Genomic DNA, 23,739 nt, shown 5'->3' with positions numbered 1-23,739 from the left:
TTGTGACTAATTATAAATTATTATTCCTATCTTGTGACTAAAAGGTCCGTAGGTAAAAGTATTAATTAGTCACGAAAATTATAATTTATTGTGACTAAATGTATTTTTAGTCACAATACTTGTTGTGACTAAAACTAAATTAGTGATAACTTGTAACTAAATACTATGTTTTAGTCACAAGTAATATTTTGTTGTGACTAAAAGTCACATTTAGTCACGAAAAAATTATGTTTTGACTAAAAAAATATCACTAAAAAATAGCAATTTTTTGTAATGGATATATATATATATATATACACTATTGGTAAATGAGTGAATTTTATTGCACAAGAACAAACAATGTAAGAGATAACTACTAAATCATTGAACTCATCTGCTCAAACCAATTGTCCTCTAACATCTCTTTTAATTCCATAAAGCTACATTCTTGGCACCCAAACATCTTATTTGTTTTGCTTCTTACCACTTTCCTCTTCTATACATTTACTAAGAAATAATGTCACTTTTGCCAGCATATTTTAATTTGTGCTGGCAAAAGTTTGGTATTACGTTGGTAAAATAAAATTTACTTCTGATGTGTTGGTAAAAGGGGTTGGCACGTATTAGAACTTTTGCTAACACAAAATGAAAAGTACTAGCAAAAATGACTTTTCTCAGCGCGTAAATGTGCTGGTGAAAGTTAAATTTTAGCCACTGCAAATGTGCGCTGGTAAAACTTTGACTTTTTTGCTAGCGCAGTTTGCGAAATGTGCTGGTAAAAGTGACATTTCTTGTAGTGATATATATTCGTCTTTTCTTTCACTTTTCTTCTACCAAACATACCGTTAAAGTCTCTATTCTCTGTAGCACTCAACCTAGACTCTCATAGTTTTTTTGGTCCTTGTATTTGAAAATCCCACTCAGTACATTTTTTCCAAGGAATCTTCTAATTGCACATTTTCTACTTTATCATTAATTTTATTAGATTAAAATAACACTAAAGATCCAGTTATATATAGGGTGGTTGAAGGGTGGGAATAGCCAATGTTTTGAATTGATAAATTTAACGAGGGTGCATAAAAGGCCCTAATGGTGCTTAATTAACACGACCTACGTATCATATAACTATTGGTATAATTAAGAATATGGTGTCATAAATTTAAATTAATAATTAGCATGAAATAGCACTAACCATTTGCAAGATACAACCTGAAAGTAGTGTCAAATAACAATCCTCATCTATTAGTTATATATAGAATTTGAAAAATTTTAAACATGCTGGCTTTATAGCTCAATATAGTTTCCTAGTTGCCCTAACCAGAACGTTATTAACAACCTTTTTTATAAGGAACATTATTTATTTATTTATTTGAAATGGAAATAAACTTTATTACTTAACTAAGCTTACTTTTTCAAACTTTAATTAATATAGTACAAAAGTGACGAAACTCTCAAGGTACCTACACTAATAATATATTATTTATAGAACAAAGTATTATTGGTGTTTTCACAAACAAATTATTAAGCTCTTCAAGCCCTATCATCACTATCTACCACATGGAATTCCAACAAATAGTACCCTCTTTCCAAGTCGTTCTCTTTTCAGTTTTTATGCTTATTTTGGTGAGCATACTCTTGAAGCGGATCAGTTATTGCTTGTTTGAACTCTAGAGGGTACTATTTGTTGGAACTGATCAGTTATCTAGAGGTCAAACAAGCAATAATTGATCAACTTCAAAACTACCCCGAGGTCCATGGAGACTACCCTTTCTAGGAAACTTGCACCAGCTTTTGGGTCCTTTGCCTCATCAAAAATTCAGAGACTTGGCCAAAAAACATGGACCTTTAATGTACCTCGAAGTCGGACAAGTTCCAACCATAGTAGTTTCATCACGAGAGTATGCTAAAGAGGTCTAGAAAGTCCATGATAATGCTCTTGCATCAAGACCAGATACTCTTGCTACACGAAACTTGTCATATGATGGCACTGACATTACATTTGCTCCACATGGTCAGTATTGGAAAGAGGTAAGAAAGATTTGTGTGCAAGAGCTTCTAACCTCATCTAGGGTTAAAACTTATCAATCCATTAGAGAAGAAGAGAGTCCTTTAATAGTGTAAAAGATATAGCCTCAAAAGTTGGCTCACCTATCAATCTTACTAAAATGTTGAAAAGTTTGTCTTATAGCATCACATATAAGACTGCCTTTGGCAACCAAAGGAGTGATCATGGTGACTTCATATCACTTATGAAGGATATTGTGCAATTGTCTGCTGGGTTTGCATTTGGAGATCTCTTTCCATCTTTGAGTTTTCTTGATTGTATACTATAATTAAATTAAACCATTTGAATCGAAGGTCATCAAGAATAGTGGAAAGAATCATCAAGTCACATATCGATCAAGACAAGGAGATCAAGTCTCCCCAAAGAAAAGTAAAGAAGAGGAAAAATTTGTTGATGTTCTTTTGAGGTTTCATGAGAGTGAAGATCCTAATAAGTTCACATTAACAAAGGACAATCTTAAAGTAATTATTCCTGTAAGCTCTCTTTCTCTCTCTCCCTATGTATATATATATCCTTATATTACTACAAAAAAAACAACATTTAGTGACAATCTTTTGGTCACAGTATAAATTTTTCGTGACATACTAATTAAATGTGACTTTTCACTACTACAAAATTCACTATTCACGTCTGTTTTTAAGTGTCACTTAAAGAATTTACGTCGGTTTATAAAACCGACGTATATACCGTAGTCGCAAATAGTTTTTTATTAGCGTCATTTTCAAAACGACGCAAAAATTTTTTTTCGACATTTATAAACTGACGCTAAATACTTACTTTTCTATTTTATTTTAAGCGTCGGTTAAAAAATGACGCTAAATGTTTCGTGGCATTTTAAAACTGTCACAAGAAACTTATTCCGTCGGTTTAAAAATGTCATATTTATTACGAAAATACTTGTTTTTTTTACCTATTGCGTCACTTATAAAATGAAGCACAAATATAAGTAAGGGAAAATTGTAAATTTTTCATGCAATTTTCTCCACCTGCATTATCAAATTTTAGAATAACTCTATATAATAGTAAATACATAATACAAAAATAATTAAAATAACATTTTTAAAACTTATATAAAATTAGTAATCGATTCTATTAACTAATCACACAATACCAAAATTGTTAATAAAATCGATTCTAAAACTTAAATTCCATGTATATCGTAAACTAAAGATAAACTAATAACATATGCAAAAGATAACAATAATCATAAAACTTGTTACTTTTGTTATAAACAAAAGTGTAATAACCTTAACTACTTAATCTATAATCAAAGGCTTCACAAATTCAGCCCACTCATCCCGTACGACATTGATGCATTAGATTCTGCAATGAGATCAAACAATTAAAGGCTAAGTTACCACAATCCAAAAAAACATACAATTCAAGTTTCTGTTACTTTTTTTGGCTGATTGGTTCTATGCCGATATAAAGGGCTTTCGATCTTAAGTCACTTTACAGGAAAAGTAAAAGTTTATAACTCGCATCTTTAATGTATTTCAACAAAATAAAAGCATTGAACCTCCAAAAAACTGGCATAAAATTAATTAAGGTTTTAGTCTAATTCACTACAGAAAAATAAGAACTCAAATTCAAGATATTTACTGCTTTATTGCTAAAATATGAAGATTTAACTGAGCAAGAGTTTAGTAAAACACTTAAAAGTGTTACCAAGCAAGCTCTACCCTTTCAGGTTAACACCAAATTAAGACACTTGAAAATTTGATAGTTGAAAAAGGTACCTGAGGGACGTGAGATATTAGATCCTTGGATGTTCTTGCCACATGAACTGGGATATCATAAGTGGCACAGCCACGAGAATACACAATCACATCCTCAAGGGGAGGAAGGTGCCGACAATTTCTTGAAGACAATGTGGAACATACAAAGTCTAGTACACATATATCTGTACATATACCCACCACCGAAATCTTCAAAAACCAACAAAAGAGGTTGCAAATTATTAGTCAAGAAACAACATAAACCAAAAGAAAATGACAAGAGACAAGACAAATAGAATCTAATAAATCTCACCGCTTTAATTTGATTATTCTTAACCCAATTGACAAAAACATTGGAGCGATCTTTTTCAATTGAGCCCCCCTCAATGCAATCTTTACATCTAAGTGTGACATTAGATTCATTCTCTAACCATTGTAACGCTACACACAAAAGACAAAATAAAACATTAATAAACTAAAAACACCATGGAGTGAAATGCTAAGAATAATTTCAGGTTCAGACTTTGGCTTTATTCACTCAGACTTTTTCTTGCACTGCCACTTGGCTATCATATCATATCATTCCATTTCCATAAAGAGACTATAAAAGAACCTTTTTGTAGTAATCAGAAAGAGACCATTAGATTTGAGTTGGAGAAAGTCACTGACTTGTCATGAGGGATATTGATAATAATTTGTATAATTTGTAGTAGTGTTTGGTCATAACAAAAACTTACTTGTAACGAAAATATAGTATTTAGATAACTACAAAAAATTGGGTCTGTAAAGAGGACATTTGAACAAGGACATGTCGTCGTTATTAGTATTTTCCCACAAGCGGGAGAAATTCGCGCTTTTTTTTTGGCTAAGTTCCTGTACCGTGGATATGTCCTCGGTATTGGTTTTGCCGTGGATTTTTTTATTTCCTTTTATTTATTAACTTTTCTTTGTCTTCTCTAAACCCACAAAGTAAAATACGTACCCAAACCAGAGAAAAGCTCAGACCAAATCGATGATCCCCAAACTCATATCTGACCAAATCGATCGATGATCTTTCGCCGTACCTGCATTGTAACGTCCCCGCTTCAAGCCTCCATTGTGTCCTTACACCCACGGAATAATGGCTCTTATACACGAGTACGTCACCCTAGCTGCTTCATGGACTGATGACTGACCCTACAGACCAACACGAGTGTTTCCAGCGTGCTTTGTCCTCACTCACACGCATCCTGGGAAAACTTCCCAGGAGGTCACCCATCCTTGAAATTGCTCCAAGCCAAGCACGCTTAACTGTGGAGTTCTTTCGAGATGGGCTACCGAAAAACAAGATGCACCTTGTTGATATAGGTAGTACCAATCAATCCATTTAAGCTCTCTTCAACTATGTAGTCCCATACCTACACAGTCTCAGAATCATCCCACTTGGTCTGTAGGGTCAGTCATCAGTCCATGAAGCAGCCAGGGTGACGTACTCGTGTATAAGAGCCATTATTCCGTGGGTGTAAGGACACAATGGAGGCTTGAAGCGGGGACGTTACATGCATCCCTCGTAGGAGGCGTCTTCCTTCACCTCCGGCGATGTGGTGACTGGTTAGTGTTCTGTACTAAACAATTCGAAAATCCAGGATTTGAATTGATGTCCCTTCATTAAGATTAAGTCCTCCTAAATTGCATTGATTTACCCTAAAGATTTCATTTCAATTAGAATTTGGTTATTCACCATGTACGAGGATGCCCGCTAAGCATCCATGGCTGAATGGTTAAAGCGCCCAACTCATAATATAGGCTCGCTCCAGTTCGCTATTCTTGTGATTCTGAATGCGGTGGGCTGGCTTTCAAAGGTTTGGGACGATCAGGATGGCTTGGTCCAGCTCCCTTTAATCCTTGATGGATCAATTGAACAACTTTACAGATTTTTATTGAATTTCGAACCGCTATAGAAGCGAACGACTTGATCGCGAACTATAGTCTTTGTTTGTTCGACTGACCGACTCGAATCGATTGGGCTTCGTTTCGGGTAGTGTTTAGTCATAAGCCTGTCTCTTTTGGTTTTCACTTGTCTGCTTTCGTTCCACTCCTTTCCAACTCATTTCTGTTCACATCTTCTTAAACCGAAACGGCTGGGGAGAGGAAAGGTTCCCTTTTTTAGGGTACTCCCGGGAACAGATCCAGTGGAGACGGGGTGGGGCCTGTAGCTCAAAGGATTAGAGCATGTGGCTACGAACCACGGTGTCGGGGGTTCGAATCCCTCCTCCTGTCAATCCTCCAGGGCCCAGATAACTCAATTTTCTCCCATGAACTATTTGTGTCAATGGATTAGTTCGATCCAAAACTTGAGATAATGGGTGTAATCCGAAAAAAGATTCAAAAGTTGTTGTTAATGTAGTTGAAGTTACCAAATTCTGAGGGAATCTATATTGATTAACTGCCTCCATTATGTTGTTGCTAGCAAATACCATTATTTTTGGTTTTGGATCTTCCAAATCATTCCCGCAGGAGGTCCGGACCCATTTTTTTCTGATCCTTCGATAAAAAGATTCATTTTCTTCATAAAAAATAGGAGGTAGAACCAATAAATATTTCTTTTTCGATTCATCCCTGGAGTTGAATACCTCATTCAAGAATTGTTTTTGATCCAATCTGTAGGAATCAATAGAAAGGGCAAATCCCTTATGATACACCAGATCCGGCTCGGTTATTGATAGAGTGAATAGATCTGCCATTTCTTGAATTGTTTATGTTATTTTTTATTTCTGAAATCAGATTCAAAGATAATTATTGAAACTGTCAAAGCCCAGTTGCTCAATCCATCTCTTCAGCATCTTGAATCCATTATCCATTGCTTACATCATAGGTGATTGTGGTCCATAAATTGTTTGATTCTGTTTTCCAATGTTAAATAAATAATAGTGGGCCGCCATTCTTGTTAATCACAAGGCCGAGAAGAAAAAGTAAGTGTGTGTCTGTGTGTATGAAAGTAAGTGTATATTTAACTAATTGTTACTAAATTAGTGTAATGTTGAATCTTAATCTCATGAGAGTTTGTGCATTTCAGGTATGTGTTGAAGAAGATCAGGCTCGCTCGCCAAACTGAATGATGCCGGCGATCAGCTCACCAAGAGGTAGCTTTTCCATTAAAATAATTTTGATTCGTTTCTTATTTATTATAAATTTGTTGTTGACTGATTTTCATACATATACATATATTTATGCTATGAGTGTATGATATTATTTTAATTCATTATGTGTATTTGGTAATTTGGAAAGACAGATGGCTCTTATTGCCCGAATTCAGCATCCTTATATTGTGGAATTTTAGGAAGCTTGGGTTGAGAAGTTTAGAAACTTTTTAATTTCTTAATGCAGTTGTCAAAATCATAAGTTTTGGTTGTATTGTTTTGTGCTGATCGAGTTATGTATTTGTAATGTAAGGTTGCTATTTTTGCATTGTCACCGGATACTGTAACGGCGGGGACATGTGAGTTTTAATAAGAATTACATATTCAAACTTTACCTTATATGAAGTTGCAATTTTTAGATTTTCTCACATTGTTGTTTTATGAACGTTATGTAGGGCTGAACTGATGAAAAAATCAAATGGGGTTTATTTTCCTGAGGAGGTAGTCTTATCTCTGTTTGTGTTTTATGTACATAGATGTATAAATGGTGTACATATCATTTTCTTATGAGGTTAACTATATCTGGCATGCGATTCTGAAAATTGTGCAGAAAATCTGCAGGTGGTTCACACAGCTACGTACTACTGGCGGTTGAGTACTTACATTCGAACTATGTTCTACATCGCGACTTAAAAGTATTTTTTTTTTCACATTTTTATTTGTTTGCTCATATTTCAGCTTTTGTAAACAGTTTGTGGTGTATTGTTTTGCAGTGTTCCAATATCTTTCTCACAAAGGACCAGGATGTTCGTCTTGGTAAGTTAGAGTTCCAATAGATTGAACAATGATTTTTGGGAACTAGTTTAATATGTCTTTACTATCGTTTTTCATTTCTTCTTTTATTTGTATACAGGGGACTTTGGACTAGCTAAGACTTTGAAGGCAGATGACTTGCCTTCCTATCCTCGGTATGCACTGTATTTACATTTTTCATGAAATTTGTTTTTAAAACTTTTCAAGAGCTGCTAGACATCTTCTATCTAAAAAAACAGAGCTGCTAGAGCTCATGCTTGTGTTTTTTATTTTTATTTTATGTGTAGAGTTTAGTGTCAAGTTTTTAGATATGTAATATATGTTTAAGTTTCAAAGTTAAGATCCAGGTTGGGAACTCTTTTAGAATATATACAGAACTGTAGGTGTTTTCATTTTCTTCCTTGCCATAGTGAATTTCTCACTTTGTTAGTTTCTGAATTCTAGTATGTCTTGCAATTTATTTATTATACTCATAACTGTGTGCCAAATACAACATAATATTTTTATTATATATATATATATAAAACTTAGCTCTATTTATTAATAATTATAAACCTTAACAGTTACTTTTTGAATATACCATGAATCCAAAATTCATATTGAATGTTTCTTGGACCATATGAATTTAAAATAAATCTATTTGGAAACTTTAGTTGTATAGGGAACTAAGTACTTGGTTTTACTTTCTGAACAGGTGGTTGGAGCTCCAAATTACACGTGTCCTGAATTGCCTTCTGATATTCCTTATGGCTTTAAATCTGATATTTGGTCTTTAGGTATGTGCCTTGTTTTGTGTGTATGTGATATACTTGCAGTTTTGTCATCCTGCTATTCCCCGTCCTTATAAGTGTTGCCTAATTAAGCTTAATGTGTTTTTATATTTGATGATCATACAATAAATTAATAACGTACATTTTCACCGTCATTCTAGGATTAACAACTATATGCTTTAGAGGTTGATCAGTATCACCACCACCACCAGCATGTTTAACATTAAAAAATATAATAATGATAATAATTTTTCAATCTAGTTAAATGTAGCTAGATTAGCAGACTAGATCGACTTTTCTAATATTTAATTAGCTAATATATGTGCCTCTTTTTTGGGAGTGAATATTTTTTCTCATACATTATTATAAATTATAAATATAAACGGTAGTCGATTGTTTGAATAGTTGGTTTTCTGTTTTGCTTGAAAAGTTCTCAACACTGTAAAAATTTGAAAAAGCAAAGACATATATATATATATATAGAGAGAGAGAGAGAGAGAGAGAGAGAGAGAGAGAGAGAGAGAGAGCATACCAGAGTATCAAAAGATGAAGAAAAAATCGGTGGTCGATGGCAAGCACAGGTGGAGGAGGTGGAGGGGCTCTCGGCAGTGGAGGGGCGCCGGTGGTGTTGGGTTCCATCACCGTGTGTGAGAGAGAGGGAGATGGAGTGAGTGAGATCGAGAGAGGGAGATGGAGTGAGTGAGATCGAGAGAGGGAGATGGAGTGAGTGAGACGGAGTGGGTGAGTCGTGAGGGTTTCAGATGGAGGGAAAATGATGAGCAAAATAGAGGGAATGAAAAATGGGTTCGATATAGAGGGGGTTTTAATTTTTTTAACCCTATACCCGACGGTTTTGAACCGTCGGGCAAAGAATGGGCCACATTTTAAAATTGTGGCAAATACTTTGCTCGACGGTTCAAAACCGTCGGGTATAGTGTAATATTTTTTTAAAAAAAAAATTTGCTCCGCATTTTTAAACCGACGCTTAATCTATACGAGTGATAAAAACCGTCGCCTATAGTGTATTATAGGCGACAGTTTTTAACACTCAGATAATTTTTTCAGCGACAGTTCAAAAAAAAAGCATTTTTCAAACCGTCGGGAAATCTGCCTTTTGTAGTAGTGATGAATGATCATTACGTACCCATTAGAACTTTATATCCATCAACTGATTTGTAACAAAAAAATGACTCTCGATTTGGGCACATGTGATAGGTGCATCTAGAATCGAGAATCCACTCCATGTTCATTGAAGATCCTGAGATGGAGAACAATTCTTGGTCTGTGGAACAATCATCGCCATCTTTAACGATTGTATCAAAATCCTTCCCGTGGTGATGGTGTCGGAAGTCCTTCCTATCTCCAGTGTGAGACTTGTTTTAGCCTTGTTGCTCTTTGTACTTCTTGCAAGATCTTTGCAAGTGTCCAAACCTTCCACACTACTACAAAATTAGGCTTTAGAGGCGGTTTTTAAGGGCTTTCAGCGTCAGTTTTGGCAAAATTTGCTACCGACGCTGTAGGGGTAAAAACAACCGACACCATAGGACCCCTATGGCGTCGGTTATTATGAAATAACCGACGCCATGAAGACCCTATGACGTCGGTTGTTTCATATAACCGACGCCATAGGACACATATGGAGTCGGTTATTATGAAATAACCGGCGACATAGGGTCTTCCTATAGCTTTTTTTTTTTCAGCTTTACAATTTTGTATTTTAGCATAATATATATTATTTTATTATTAATATAATTAAATTAAGTATAAATTATATATAATAACCATAAGTAAAAATTAAATTGAAAAGTTGAATAAATACACATCTACATTACTCTAAGTGTTTGTATATTAGCTATCTTATTATTAATATTTTATATTTTATATTATGTGTTTGTATTTTTAAAGTATATTAGTATCATTTTTATAATTTTTTTTAGTATACTAGTATCATTTTTGTAGTATATTATATCTTTGTAAGGAAAGGGCTAAACTTTGTATGAAATTTTTTAAAAACTTTGAACATTAATAATTTTTGATTCAGCTGTCCGTTTTAGGCCTTTTTTTTTTAACTTGGGTATTTTTTTGCGTTCTACGCAACCCAAACAGCCAATGGCGGTTTGGCCAACCAACTTTTTCAAAAAAATGTTGTTTTGTATACTAAATTCATGTTATGCACCCCTTTCACCTAATTTTTTGTGTTTTATTTTGCTATTTTACTTAAAATAAACTAGAATTCTTATTTTAAGTATTAGAATCAATGTTTATAATGTATTTGTTAATTCTACCATAATGAAAATTGCAATACTAATTTCATTTTATATCTCTTCTAATATTTGAATAAAATTTATAGTAGCAAATTTATACAAATAATAATGTGTTTTGGTATATTGGTAAAGACTTATTAATTTATCTTTTTGGTCACAAGTTCAAATCCCAATAGACCCTTTTTTGTATTTTTTTTATAGCTGACTATATCTATCCTTAGCACTCAACAATATCTATCCTATGTATTACATCAATATTATTCTAAAATTACTCTAAGTATTTAAGGATTATCTAAATATATATAAAAAACATTCTTATAAAAGTAGGTTAAAGAAAGCAAACCCTAGTGATAGAGTAGTGCCCACACACATCAAGTGGTATCTCAATCATAGTCTGGAAGATTGTGAAGAATCCAAACTGAAGAGAAAGACATTCGGGCTCAGATGTGATACTCGGGGACAGAAAGTATACAAGGGTTAGAGATCTGAGTGGAAGGAGACATTACATTCCGGTGCAACCATTGTAAGGTTTCTTATACTTTATATGCGTTTATTTCATATCGTTTTAGAAGTTCATATTTAGGTTGTTAAATAACATACTTGTGAGTAGATCTAAGATCCTTGTAAAATAAATTCTAACAACTGGTATCAGAGCCATGGTAATTGATTTACTTTCAAAAAATTTGGACTTAAAACGATTTGTGTGTGATTTGGATAGTTTCATGTTGATCTGTGTGTTATTTGAGGATTGATTGATGTTTATAAAATTTTATGAAAAATAATTAAATTTTCGTTTCTGAAATTATTTTTGTTGGATAGTTTAAAAAAAATTAAGCAATTCACTTTTTTACAGAACTCAATTTCGGTTTTATTTGAATTATTTATGAATATTTTTTAAAACTTTATTTTATTGAATATTTAATTTATAAAATAACATGAAATTTAAAAGATAGTTAGCATTTTTTTTAAAAGATATTTAGGTTAGTTGAAACCTAATTTTTTTTTTCAAAATTGTAGGTTTAATTTTAAATTTTTTTTTATTTTATTAATTTTATTTAAAAACCCGAAAACATTTTTTTATTTATTATTTATTTTCGATTTTTTTTTTAAAATTAAATAATTCCTACATCCAACTATCCAACTTGTTGCAGGAGTTTGTGTTTTAGATTGTTTGTAAGTTTTCTAAAACCTATTATTGCTTGATCTAAATTGTCATGATTAACTTGTTGACAGATCCAATGATCTGATTTTAACCCATGGTTTAATTGTAAATAGGTCAAGTAAATAATTTATAACTGGTAAATTTTACATTCTTCTTTCATCTGTGTATGACCTAGTAACATGATAGAATCCATCCAAATCTGTGTGCCTGTATGAGCCTATATGTTTACTTTATGTTTAGATGCATATAGATTGTTCATTTAATTTTAATTAAGATGAACTAGGTTGCTAAATAAAATGTCACGTCATGATAGATTTTATTTAGGCCCATTTAGGTTTCTTGGTCTATTCAATTAATAACAGTTGTTCATTTTAAGGTTAAATTCCTCTCTTTTGGGCCTTGTGTGAGAGTTAGGGGGCCAATAGCAGTGGGTACGACATACTGAACCCAACCCTCCCTCACATGAACAACTCCAACTGTGAAGGCCCATTTGCTTAATTTGGATAACTGTACTAGGTTAATTAAATTAGTTTAACCTAATAAAATTGATTAGCAACATAACTAATTTCAAAGTAAATGGAATTAATTTTTCATTCGTATATTTTGAAATTAATTTAAGAAAAAACACATTAGTTTAATGAATTTTTCTAGACAAACTATATGTATTTTTCTTGTATTTAATTAAATATAGAATTATAACTAATTAGATTCTTTCTCAAGCCTATTTTAATTATTTCATTAAATATTCCTATTTAAGTTGTAAATTAGTTATTCCTAACTAATTTAATTTATCAACTTAAATTTGAATATCTTTTGAATTTAAAAATTAAGTTGAGGAATTCTAGGAATTGGTTATTGAAGATTCTTAAGATCTTTTTTAAGTTGATATTTCTTTCAACTTAAATTGGAATTTTTTTTTTAAAAAAAATTAGGTGGTTACAACTTAATTTTGATATTTAATTAAATTTTATTTTGAAAATATTTAAGTTGGATTTTTTAGATTCTTTCTATAACAACTTAAATTAGATATTTTTCAAATTTTAGAAAAACACTTAGTTAATTGAAATATATTCTAGATAGTTATTTCTAGTACTAGTTATTTTTCTAATATTAAATAGGAAAATATTTTAGATCAAAATTAATTGTTTAATAATTGATTTTGGATCAATCTAAATATAGTATTTTTTCCTAGTATATATTAGAATTAATAATTAAGTTTTCATCTATACTTAATTATTTATTTCTTATATTTAATATATTTAATTAAATTGAAAATTAAATATCTAAGTTGATTTTTATCATGATAGTTAAATATTATTATTTTCATGATATTTAATTAAATCGAAAATTATTTTGAGTTGGATTTTTTTTATAACAACTTAAATTTACATAATTTTCAAAATATATTTTAATTATATCATTTTTTTTTTGAAATTACATTTAATATGTATTTTTTTTTTTTGAAAAATAGATTAAAGTTGAAAGTTAATTATTAATTAACTTTGGACCAACTTATATCAATAATTTTTTCATTCAAATGAGTAATTAAAATATAATATAAATCAGAAGATGAATTAATTAGTCAATGAAAATCTAGAATATAGATATTATCTGCTTGAAGTATTTTTCTAGTAATATTTAATTAAATAGAAAATTAATATTTAAGTAGACTTTCATGATGATACTTAAATATTTGATTTTTTCTTTATATTTAATTAAATAGGAAAATTATATTTTAGTTGAAAATTAATTTCATTAATTAATCAACATAAAATTAGTTATTATTTTCCACGATTCATTTTATTTTTTTAAGCATTTTAAAAATTGTATGTTATATACTTTAATTTTTCGAAATGCAATATATATATGGAAAATTAAAATTTGAGTTGCTAATTAATTTAAATTAATACAACTTAAATGAAATAATTTTTTAAATATTTATTGAAAATTATTGCTAAGATGGAAATAATTAATTTTATTTCCTATCCATCTAAGTATAATTTTGTAAATATTGAATTAGAATTTTATTTATAGTTTATTCTAAATTTGAAATTTTAATTAAATAAATATATATTTAAAATAAATAAATTGAAATTAATATTAGAAGAAGATACATTTTAAATAATGAGCTTTATTGATATTATGATATTCGATCTCCATTATTGGTTCTACATAGTTAGTGTTTTAGTGAGTAATCCTCCCTAATGGAGGAACGTTCATTAGCAATCTAACACCGTAGAATCTCGAAAGATAAGTATTTTCTTTGTGAGTGTTTATTTTAGTATGGATCACCCTAATGGTGGCGACTTTAATAGGGCTTAAAGAGTACGAAATAATGGTGGAAGCTCATAAGATAGAATTGCCTTGACTCTCGCCTAAACGGGACAATGCTGAATTCTTATCTTGATCGAATAAAAGGTTGCTAGAATGTTTATCATTTTAGATGAGATGACAACTCTATTCAATGAATGGTATTTTTGACTCTCGCCTAAACGGGACACTGCATCAGTTTGTTGAAAACCTTGGAAATTATTTAAGTCTGTTACTTTAGTATTTTCGCTTACCATTCCTATTTGCTATATGCTAACAATTTCTGAATGAGATTTTGTTTTAAACCTTACTTGATTTCTATTTATTGTTATTTGTAGTATCCCACATGACAATGACCAATCCCATGTTGTCACTATTGACTGATAATAAGCTGAGTGGATCTAACTTCCCAAAATGGAAAGAGAACATTAACATTGCTCTCATAGAAAGTGCCCTATTTGTGTTAACTGAACTGTCTCCTGGGCAGCCGGGTGATAATGCAACCAAAGCTGTAAAGGAGAAGTACGAGTGTTGGCAAAATGCCAACGACAAAGCTCGATACTTCATACTTTCTAGCATGGTAGACACCTTGAAAACAAGGTTTGTAAAGACTGACATAACTGCAGGAATCATGACTGAGTTAACTAATCTATTCGGTATGGCATCAATCCAATCTCGCTTTGAAGCGACAAGGAAGTTTATAAATGCACGGATGAGTCCTCATCAGAATGTGCGTGATCACCTTCTCCAGATGGCAAGTTATTTCCAGGAAGCTCAGAATCATGGAGCCGAAATGGATCACACGACTCAAGTTAGTTTAATCTTGAATAGTCTGACTCCAGCTTTTCTGCCCTACACTTCGAATTATGTCATGAACAAGAAGGAACAAGACTTTCACACCTTGGTTAACGACCTTCAGACATATGAAAATTTGATTGGAGGACCGTAGAAAAAGGGACCGAAAGCTCCTAATTCTGGAAATGGTAATGGAGCGACTAAAGCTGAGGCAAACTTTGCCTCTACTTCCAAACCCAAGAACAAGAAGAAATGGAAGAATAGAAAAAATCTTGTTCAAGCTGTGAGAACAGTTAAAAAGAAAAAGGCTGCTAATCCTGGTAATGCGAAAATGCTTCTATTGCAATGAAAAAGGCCACTGGAAACCCCAGTGCCCTAAATTGCTAGCAAAGAAACAAGGTATTTCTTTTCCTATAAACTGATGTGTTTTAGTGAATTATTATCCACTTGGATTATTAATTTTGGACCTACTAACCATGTTTATTTATTTTCTTCTTATTTCAGCCTCAACTGCTTGAACTCGGATGCTATCTTAGTGAGTTGAATCGGATAGTTGGACAGAAGGGTGGAGATAGTATAAGATGAAGATGAAGCTCAGAATCTTCTTCAATTTTTTTTGAATTAATTGTTTTAGTTTAAGAACAATTTGGATTTCAATTTTTAGTTTGAGATTTTATTCCCTATTTTTCATATTGTTGCAGACAATTCCTTTAATTTTGGAGAATTTTATAATAAAGTTTTCTATTTTTGAAATGAATTGCATTTATGAATTGAGCTTTGTTTATCTTATCTTAAATATATCAATACCAATTATATTTATATGTTTTAATGCTTGTGTATGTGTTTTTATTATTGATACAAATTCTATAGTATCTTCACTCTTCATCGAGTTAATCCTACATAAACACTTAGAAATTCTTTTCTATGTTTATGAATAATTGTTAATTCTAAAACAATTATTAAGAATTTGTTTAATAGAAAGATCTTTTGATCTGATATTGGTGGAAAAAGTTAAGAATAATATGCAGTTCAACGATCTTTTATATCTAATGAACTCTGGATTATATTCATAACTCCACATGATCTCTATAACACTAAGAGACAAAATATGATCTATATATCCCTTAGGGGTGGATCATAATCTTTAAATACTTAGGGGTGGACTATACTATTGAAATATGTAGTTCATTTTGAACTCTGGACTATTTCAGTACACAATACTATATGACACACATATTTGAAACATGGATGTAATAAATGAATTAGCAAATTATCAGTATAAATTCGTGATCTAGATTAATGTTCTATTATTGTTGCAATAGAAATTGACACCAGTAAAGTTCCTTGACATTGTATCACACTACCTTATTTGAGTGGGATAATTTTAAAATTCTTTACCCATCTTCATTTGGTTGATACGTGTGAACACCATTGATAAAGTAAACTAACCATTCATATGGATAGAAATGACTTATCAGTATTATGAAAATAGTATTCTTGCATAGTCTATTCGAATGACTTGGGCAAGAATTCCTAATCCTCATAAATAATGTGGTTATTTTACACTCAATCTAAAATACTAGGATGCTGTGTTGATGACTTAGTCTAGAAACTTATAGTTTTAAACTAAGATAATATGTCACAACAAGATATCCCTCAAAACAATAGTAAGAGGTTAAGTATACTTTTATGTATGAATTTAATCAGACTCCTACTGTTGAATGGGAGCCATCTGAGATATAATCAAAACAAGGAACATTAAGGGATAGTCAAGAAAGATTTATGAATGTGACCTATATGTTATATATAAGGATGTATATATATTAGTAGTCCTTATATCTACACCAACTCATAAAATTCGAGATGGTGATTACTCTGGGGGTGGAGGTATTATTCTGGAAGAGTGTAAAAACTCATATATAATAATTCAAGCTTCATCAGTGAAGATACATAACTTTACAAATTCGTAATATCAGAAAGTTATTCAACTGAAGAGAATTCTACACTGTACTATCTCTATTTCATTCTTTAATAGAATGAGAGAGATATCTTCTGTTTTTTTTTACAGATGTCCTTAATAAGCAGTAAAGATTTCAGTATCCCTTGATGAGTAATGCATATAGTAAAGGATGTTGCGTAATGTTTTATGAACATGGTTCCAGAAATTTGGATTGAGTCAAATATACTACACTTGATCTGAAGATCAAGACAACAGATTGATTGGAATGCACAACTTGTTTTATGTTAGTGCAAGTGGGAGTTTGTTGGGATTTTATGCCCTAAATAAATTAAACCCATTACAATCTAATCTGATTTGTTATCAATAAGAGATTAGAAGTGATTTATGTAAACATGTAGTTTTCATGCTTATCGTTTAATATATGTACAAAATCTATTAAGTCCAGAACATAAAGACATTCACAATTGTAGTAATGTCAACACAGTGGAATGTGATTGTGATTATATGATTCGAAAGACTAAGTCCCTGTTTCATCAGTGCATTGGATTTACACTGATGTGATAATCAGCGATGAAGTGTACTTACACTTTGTATAAGTGTTATGTTCTTTCCAAAACATTAGCATAGTATACTAGTCTCGAATGTATGGAGTATACGTTGGACTGGACTGATATTGTTCTTAGTAAAGATATTATAATACTTACCGTTATATCTTTCCAAGTCAATATCACTAGTTGATCTTAGATCAAAAGATCTTAATCTTGATATGCTTAGGTTCAATCTCAGGAGTACTATTCATGTTCTATGATTTGTTAGTTAAACCTACTTTCGGATCAGGGTAATACGTACATATTAGGAACATGAAAGTATGATTGAGTGGGAGCGCTAAACATAAATATGTAATCTATAGCTTCTACAGGTATTTAGAAGTAAAGTGATGATTTCCTTCGAGCTTAGTTAAATAGATGTAAATGGAAGAGCTCTTATTTCTGTGATTATATTTTAGTTCACTTAAATATCATTTACAGGTAGCTAAGTGTTTTAAGGATCAAAAATACATTGAGGGGTGAAACGGTAAATTAGTCCCTACTCGGTGTAAATCATCTATATAGAGAATCTTTGATTATTTAGATTATAACGATGGTTAAATATGATAGCGTATCTACATGGTGGAACATATAGAGCGTTCTATATGACTGAGAGTGCAATTCTAAGTTCCAAGAGTGGATGCAACAAGATATTAATAAGCTAGTGAATTTATTTGGTAAATTCTTGATCAGCTTATTGGAAGCTCGGGAATATAGGCCCATGGTCCCCATTCTAGTTGAGACCATACTGCTTGTAAGACTTTTGATTTTAATTAATCAATTATAATTCTAAAATTAGACTATGTCTAGTTTATGAATTTTCACTAAGCAAGGGCAAACTTGTGAAGAAAAGAGATTCTAGGTTTTATTTATTAATTGGAAGACTCTATTATGTCTAATTAATAAATATAATAAATGACTATATTATTTAATAATTTATTTAAGTTATTAATTAATTAGTTTTGGCATTTAAATGGTTAGAATTGGAAAATTTGCGTTTTTGAGAAAATAGAAATGAAGATTGGTAAAATTACAAAATACCAAAGTGGGGCCCACTATATCATGGCCGGCCACTTAATGTGGATTTTTCAATTAATATTTTCATTATTTTAAGGCCCAATAATTCATAACCTAAACCTAGTGGTTACTTATAAATAGATAGTGATGACTCACACTTGTTAAGAGATTGAAAATCAGAAATTTTGCTTTCAGAAAAATTTGAGCCTTCACTTCCCTTCTATAGCCGACCTCACTCTCTTTCTCTTTCCTTCTTCAAGTTTTCAAAACCCTAGTGATAGAGTAGTGCCCACACACATCAAGTGGTATCTCAATCATAGTCTGGAAGATTGTGAAGAATCCAAACTGAAGAGAAAGACATTCGGGCTCAGATCTTGGTGATACTCTGCGACAGAAAGGATACAAGGGGTAGAGATCTGAGTGGAAGGAGACATTACATTCCGCTGCAACCACTGTAAGGTTTCTTATACTTTATATGTGTTTATTTCATATCGTTTTAGAAGTTCATATTTAGGTTGTTAAACAACATACTTGTGAGTAGATCTAAGATCCTGGTAAACTAAATTCCAACTAAAATACCATCATTCCCAGCAGCCCTCCTTTTCTTTTCATTCATCTTCTTCTTGTTTGTGGAAATAATAAGAACTAGTACTACTAGCTCATCACCATCTTCAAAACTCCCTCCAGGACCATGGAAACTTCCCATTGTGGAAAACATTCACAACCTCATGTTTGGCTCTTCATTAATCCATCATACACCAATAGATTTAGCCAAGAAATATGGACCATTGATGCACTTGAAAATTAGTGAAGTTCCAACCATAGTAATCTCATCACCAGAATTTGCCAAACAAGTGATGAGAGTCCATGATGTTAATTTTGCATCAAGACCCTCAATTCTTTTTTCGAAAATCATGTTATATGATGGTGTTGGTCTTGCTTTTGCTCCATATGGTGAGCATTGGAGACAGGTAAGAAAGATTTTCATGCAAGAGCTTTTGAATACAACAAGAGTTCAATCTTTCAAATACATTAGAGAAGAGGAAATGCTTAACTTCATAAACTCGATTTCATCAAATGTTGACAATGCTATTAATCTCAGTGAAAGGCTCAACATGTTGATGTATAACGTCGCGTGCGGCCTGTGGTAGGACAAGGATTCACAACAAAGAGTTTCTGCCTGTGTTGAAGGAAGCTATTGAGGTATCATTAGGGTTTGAACTTGCTGATTTGTTTCCTTCTTTTAAGTTATTTTATCAGATGAGTCGTTCTAAGTTTAAACTTGAGAAGCTTCGAGGAAGGGCAGAAAAAATATTTGAAGAGATAATCCATGAGCACAAGAAGCAAAAGCCAAAAGAGAGAAGTGATGAAGACTTGGTTGATGTTCTTCTTAAGTATCATGACAATGATGACCTTGGATTTGCCTTGACAAATGAGAATATCTATGCAATTAATAATCTGTAAGTACCTTCATTTTATATCAATTAGAAAAACACATTTTATATTCATAATCATTACTTTCATTTTATGCTAATTTTTTATATATGAAAGCATTACCAATGCTAAACTTTACAAGGTTGCAAACAGGCAATTCTACAAGTTGCTTGTGTTGGTAATGCACTTACATTAGCACTTTAGATTTAAAAATTTTTTATGTCTCACTCTCCCTTTTTTTGCATGACATGAAAAAAGTACATATAATTTCGGATAATATTATATCTCATATATATAGAGTATAATTTGTGATTTTTGTTTTTATATAAATATATACATTAAATACAGAATATTATATATTAATTTGGTAATTTCAATATTATTTACCATTTAGTAAACCTTATACAATAATGGTCATCATAAAAAGTTAGTTAATTAATATACACTACAAAAAACTATTATTTTTAGTGACAACTTTTTAATCACAACATAATTTTTTGAGACTAAAACGTAACTTTTAGTCACAACAAAATGCTACCTGTGACTAAAATATAGTCTTTAGTTACAAGTTGTCACTATTTTAGTTTTAGTCATAACAAGTATTGTGACTAAAAACACATTTAGTCACAACAAATTCTAATTTTTATGACTAAATACCTTTAGCCACAGAATTTTTAATCCTAACTTAAGAATGATAATTTATAATTCGTAACAATTTTTTTACTTTTAGTCACAAGTTTTGTTGTGACTAAAGTAAGATTTTTTGTAATGAAACTAACATGATATATAAGACAATATGGTCATCATGTTATTTTCTATTTTATCAATTTTTTTTCTGCTCACATTTTTCTTCTTATTATTCTTTTATTTTCATCACTATATATTTTATCTTTCGTATAACTTTATATTGCAAAAAAAATTAAATATATTTAATAATTCATTAAGTAAGATATTAAGCTAAAAAAAATAGAAATTAAACATTAACTTATAAGTTACTCCAATTTATATATAGCACTTATGAATTATTAACAATTATGCTTAGGAAATATTTGCTGCTGGGATTGAGACATCAGCAACAACTGTAGAATGGGCTATGTCAGAATTGATGAAGAATCCGAAGATAATGAAAAGGGCACAAGATGAGATTAGAGAAGTCTTTCACAGAAAAGGGTTGGGAAATGAGAGAGCACTCGATAAGATGAAATACTTAAAATCAGTTATCAAAGAATCCATGAGACTTCATCCTATTTTACCATTGATAGTGCCAAGACAAAATCAAAAGAAGTGTGAGATTAATGGTTATGAGATACCTGCTAAAACAAACACTATAATTAATGCATGGGTAATTGGAAGAGATTCTAATTATTGGCCTGAACCTGAGATTTTTAAACCGGAAAGGTTCTTAGATGATAATAATTGTATTGACTCGAAATTAGGTAACAACTTTGAATATCTTCCATTTGGTGGTGGAAGAAGAATATGTGTTGGTATGTCTTTTGGTCTCCTCAGTGTTGAGCTTTCTCTTGCATTGTTGCTATTTCACTTTGATTGGATGCTTCCCAATGGAGTGAAAAATGAAGATTTGGACATGACTGAGTCTTCTAGAGCAGTCCTTCAAAGAAAAAATTTTCAACAAGTTATTCCTATCACTCAAGAACTGTCAACTAGCACTGCAAATTAAGAGGAATTATGAACAAACAATCAGGTGTACGTTTATACATACAGATCAAGACAAGGAGATCAAGTCATCAACAAATAAAAGTGGAGATGAGGAAGACTTGGTTGATGTTCTTTTGAAGTTTCATGAGACTGAAGATCATCATAAGTTCACATTAACTATGGACAATATTAAAGCAGTCATTTTTGTAAGCTCTCAATATATATATATATACATAGTTTGTCAACTTTTATATAGATATTATTATCAATTTTTGTGAAAATTAATTAACATTCTTAATTGGTGACAAAATTTTCAGAACATATTTGGAGCTGGAAGTAATGCATCAGCAACAACTTTAGACTGGGATATGGCAGAATTGATGAGAAATCCAAGAGTGATGAAAAAAGCTCAAGATGAGGTTAGACAAGTCTTTGGCAAAAAAGGATTAGTGAATGAATCATTAATCAATGAGATGAAATATTTAAAATTTGTTGTTAACGAAACTCTAAGGTTGCATCCTCCAGCTTCCTTGTTAGTTCCAAGAGAAAGTAGAAAAAAGTGTGAGATTAATGGTTATGAAATACCTATGAAAACTCGGATCATTGTACATGCATGGGAAATTGGAAGAGATCCTAAATATTGGATTGAATCTGAGAGTTTTATGCCTGAGAGATTTGTTGATTTCAAGGGAAATAATTTTGAGTATATCCCATTTGGTGCCGGAAGGAGAATATGTCCCGGTATGTCATTTGGTCTCGTCAGTGTTGAGCTTCCTCTAGCAATATTTTTGCTATACCATTTTGATTGGAACCTCCCCAATGGAATGAAACATGAACAATTGGACATGACAGAGAGATTTGGAATTATAATCTCTAGAAAAAAGGATTTGTTCTTGATTCCTTCTAAATATGATCCACCTTCTATGGCCAAAGCAATGATGATATAAAGTAGTTTGTCTTAGGCTGATCTTTTTTTTTATATATATATATATATTTTGAACTCTTTATATGTCAGAATACACATATTCTGACTGAAATAAAGTAAATGTATCACTTTTAAATAATTATATCAATAAATATTTACTAAATAAAAGTTCTACATATGTGTTTTTTTTACTTAATATTATTATTAATATTTTGAAAAGGGGAAATAAATTTCTAAGGCGAAAAATTTACATAATATATACCAAAAATTTGAAAAAGTTCAAAATTAGAAAAATACTTCAACATGAATTTTTTATTTTTTTTTTTATTTTTACGCTTTAAATTAATTATTTACAAACCTTTGCAGCAAAAATAATAAAGCATTTTTCTGGTTGTTTTATAGTTGTATTGTAGTTATCATCAAATTGTTTTTCTAGTTATTTTTTATTTTTTTTTTATAGTTGATTTATAGTTGTCATAAGGTTAATATTTCGTTTTTTTCTTATTTTTTACCAAGCAAGGTGTATTTATATCCGTATCTTCTTTTCCGGTACGTAAAAATGTATTCATATTCTTATCTTCTTTTTCACAAATTTAATCTATTTTTCCTTTTTCTATACAGACGAATTTTATTAATTCTCACAACCACCACTCTAACTGGATTTCATTTTGCTGTGACTTCCATGGTCGGTCTCATCTAATGCTACCATTTATTCTGCATCCAAATTACATGTACCTCTCTGGGAGCTTCTCTAGTTCTCCATAGTTGCAAACATGTCCATCACTGGAGGTGAGGCTCCAATAATGTTGTTGGAGATAAGACAAATTAATTTTGTTAGAGCTGAATATTCCTTTGGTGTATGCATGCATAAAGGGTGTACCAGAAGAGAGAAAATTAGTGAGCTGCCATCGTTGAGTGCCATGACGAAGAAAAGACCAACTTTGTAATCTGTGAGGAGAGTGTGTTCTTGAGTGTTCATCAATGTATGTTCAACTCATTTTATGTGTAATCTCAAACTCAAATAGTGGAAGTAGGATGTAGGAGACACATTGTCTCTAAACCTGGATAAACTTCGGGTATCTTTTTTCTAGTTTAATTTGATTAATTTTCTCTACTACTTCATTACTTTTAATTGCTTGTGTTACTTGATTATTATTACATT

General features: G+C 31.3%; 4 protein-coding genes and 1 pseudogene across 4 annotated transcripts; 4 read left to right on the top strand and 1 right to left on the bottom strand.

Moving 5' to 3' along the window:
* The first annotated feature begins 1,032 nt into the window (after positions 1-1,032).
* Positions 1,033-9,666, top strand: LOC115724988 (serine/threonine-protein kinase Nek5-like). Its single transcript, XM_030654378.2, has 8 exons — positions 1,033-2,517; positions 6,818-6,884; positions 7,195-7,240; positions 7,337-7,382; positions 7,492-7,576; positions 7,655-7,697; positions 7,795-7,849; positions 8,389-9,666. The coding sequence occupies exons 4-8, from the start codon at positions 7,360-7,362 to the stop codon at positions 8,468-8,470; spliced, it is 288 nt and encodes a 95-aa protein (XP_030510238.2). The 5' UTR covers positions 1,033-2,517; positions 6,818-6,884; positions 7,195-7,240; positions 7,337-7,359; the 3' UTR covers positions 8,471-9,666.
* On the bottom strand, positions 3,090-4,832 carry LOC115723257 (nicotinamidase 1-like). The gene is made up of 4 exons (XM_061117711.1): positions 4,827-4,832; positions 4,076-4,237; positions 3,784-3,972; positions 3,090-3,367 (listed from the first exon to the last, which is right to left on the bottom strand). The coding sequence occupies exons 1-4, from the start codon at positions 4,830-4,832 to the stop codon at positions 3,338-3,340; spliced, it is 387 nt and encodes a 128-aa protein (XP_060973694.1). The 3' UTR covers positions 3,090-3,337.
* A 4,346-nt stretch (positions 9,667-14,012) lies between the features above and the next one.
* Positions 14,013-15,748, top strand: LOC115724989 (uncharacterized). Its single transcript, XM_030654379.2, has 2 exons — positions 14,013-15,394; positions 15,500-15,748. Exon 1 carries the CDS (start codon positions 14,547-14,549, stop codon positions 15,147-15,149), a length of 603 nt encoding a protein of 200 aa, XP_030510239.1. The 5' UTR covers positions 14,013-14,546; the 3' UTR covers positions 15,150-15,394; positions 15,500-15,748.
* A 3,386-nt stretch (positions 15,749-19,134) lies between these two features.
* Positions 19,135-23,242, top strand: LOC133028970 (cytochrome P450 71D9-like; annotated as a pseudogene).
* On the top strand, positions 20,970-22,018 carry LOC115725212 (cytochrome P450 71D10-like). The gene has a single exon (XM_061116840.1). The coding sequence runs from the start codon at positions 21,087-21,089 to the stop codon at positions 21,672-21,674; it is 588 nt and encodes a 195-aa protein (XP_060972823.1). The 5' UTR covers positions 20,970-21,086; the 3' UTR covers positions 21,675-22,018.
* Positions 23,243-23,739: the final 497 nt, after the last annotated feature.

This window comes from Cannabis sativa, chromosome 6 (assembly GCF_029168945.1).
Source record: "Cannabis sativa cultivar Pink pepper isolate KNU-18-1 chromosome 6, ASM2916894v1, whole genome shotgun sequence".
In the NCBI taxonomy this organism is placed as follows: Eukaryota; Viridiplantae; Streptophyta; class Magnoliopsida; order Rosales; family Cannabaceae; genus Cannabis; species Cannabis sativa.
This window is presented reverse-complemented; position numbering and strand designations above follow the sequence as displayed.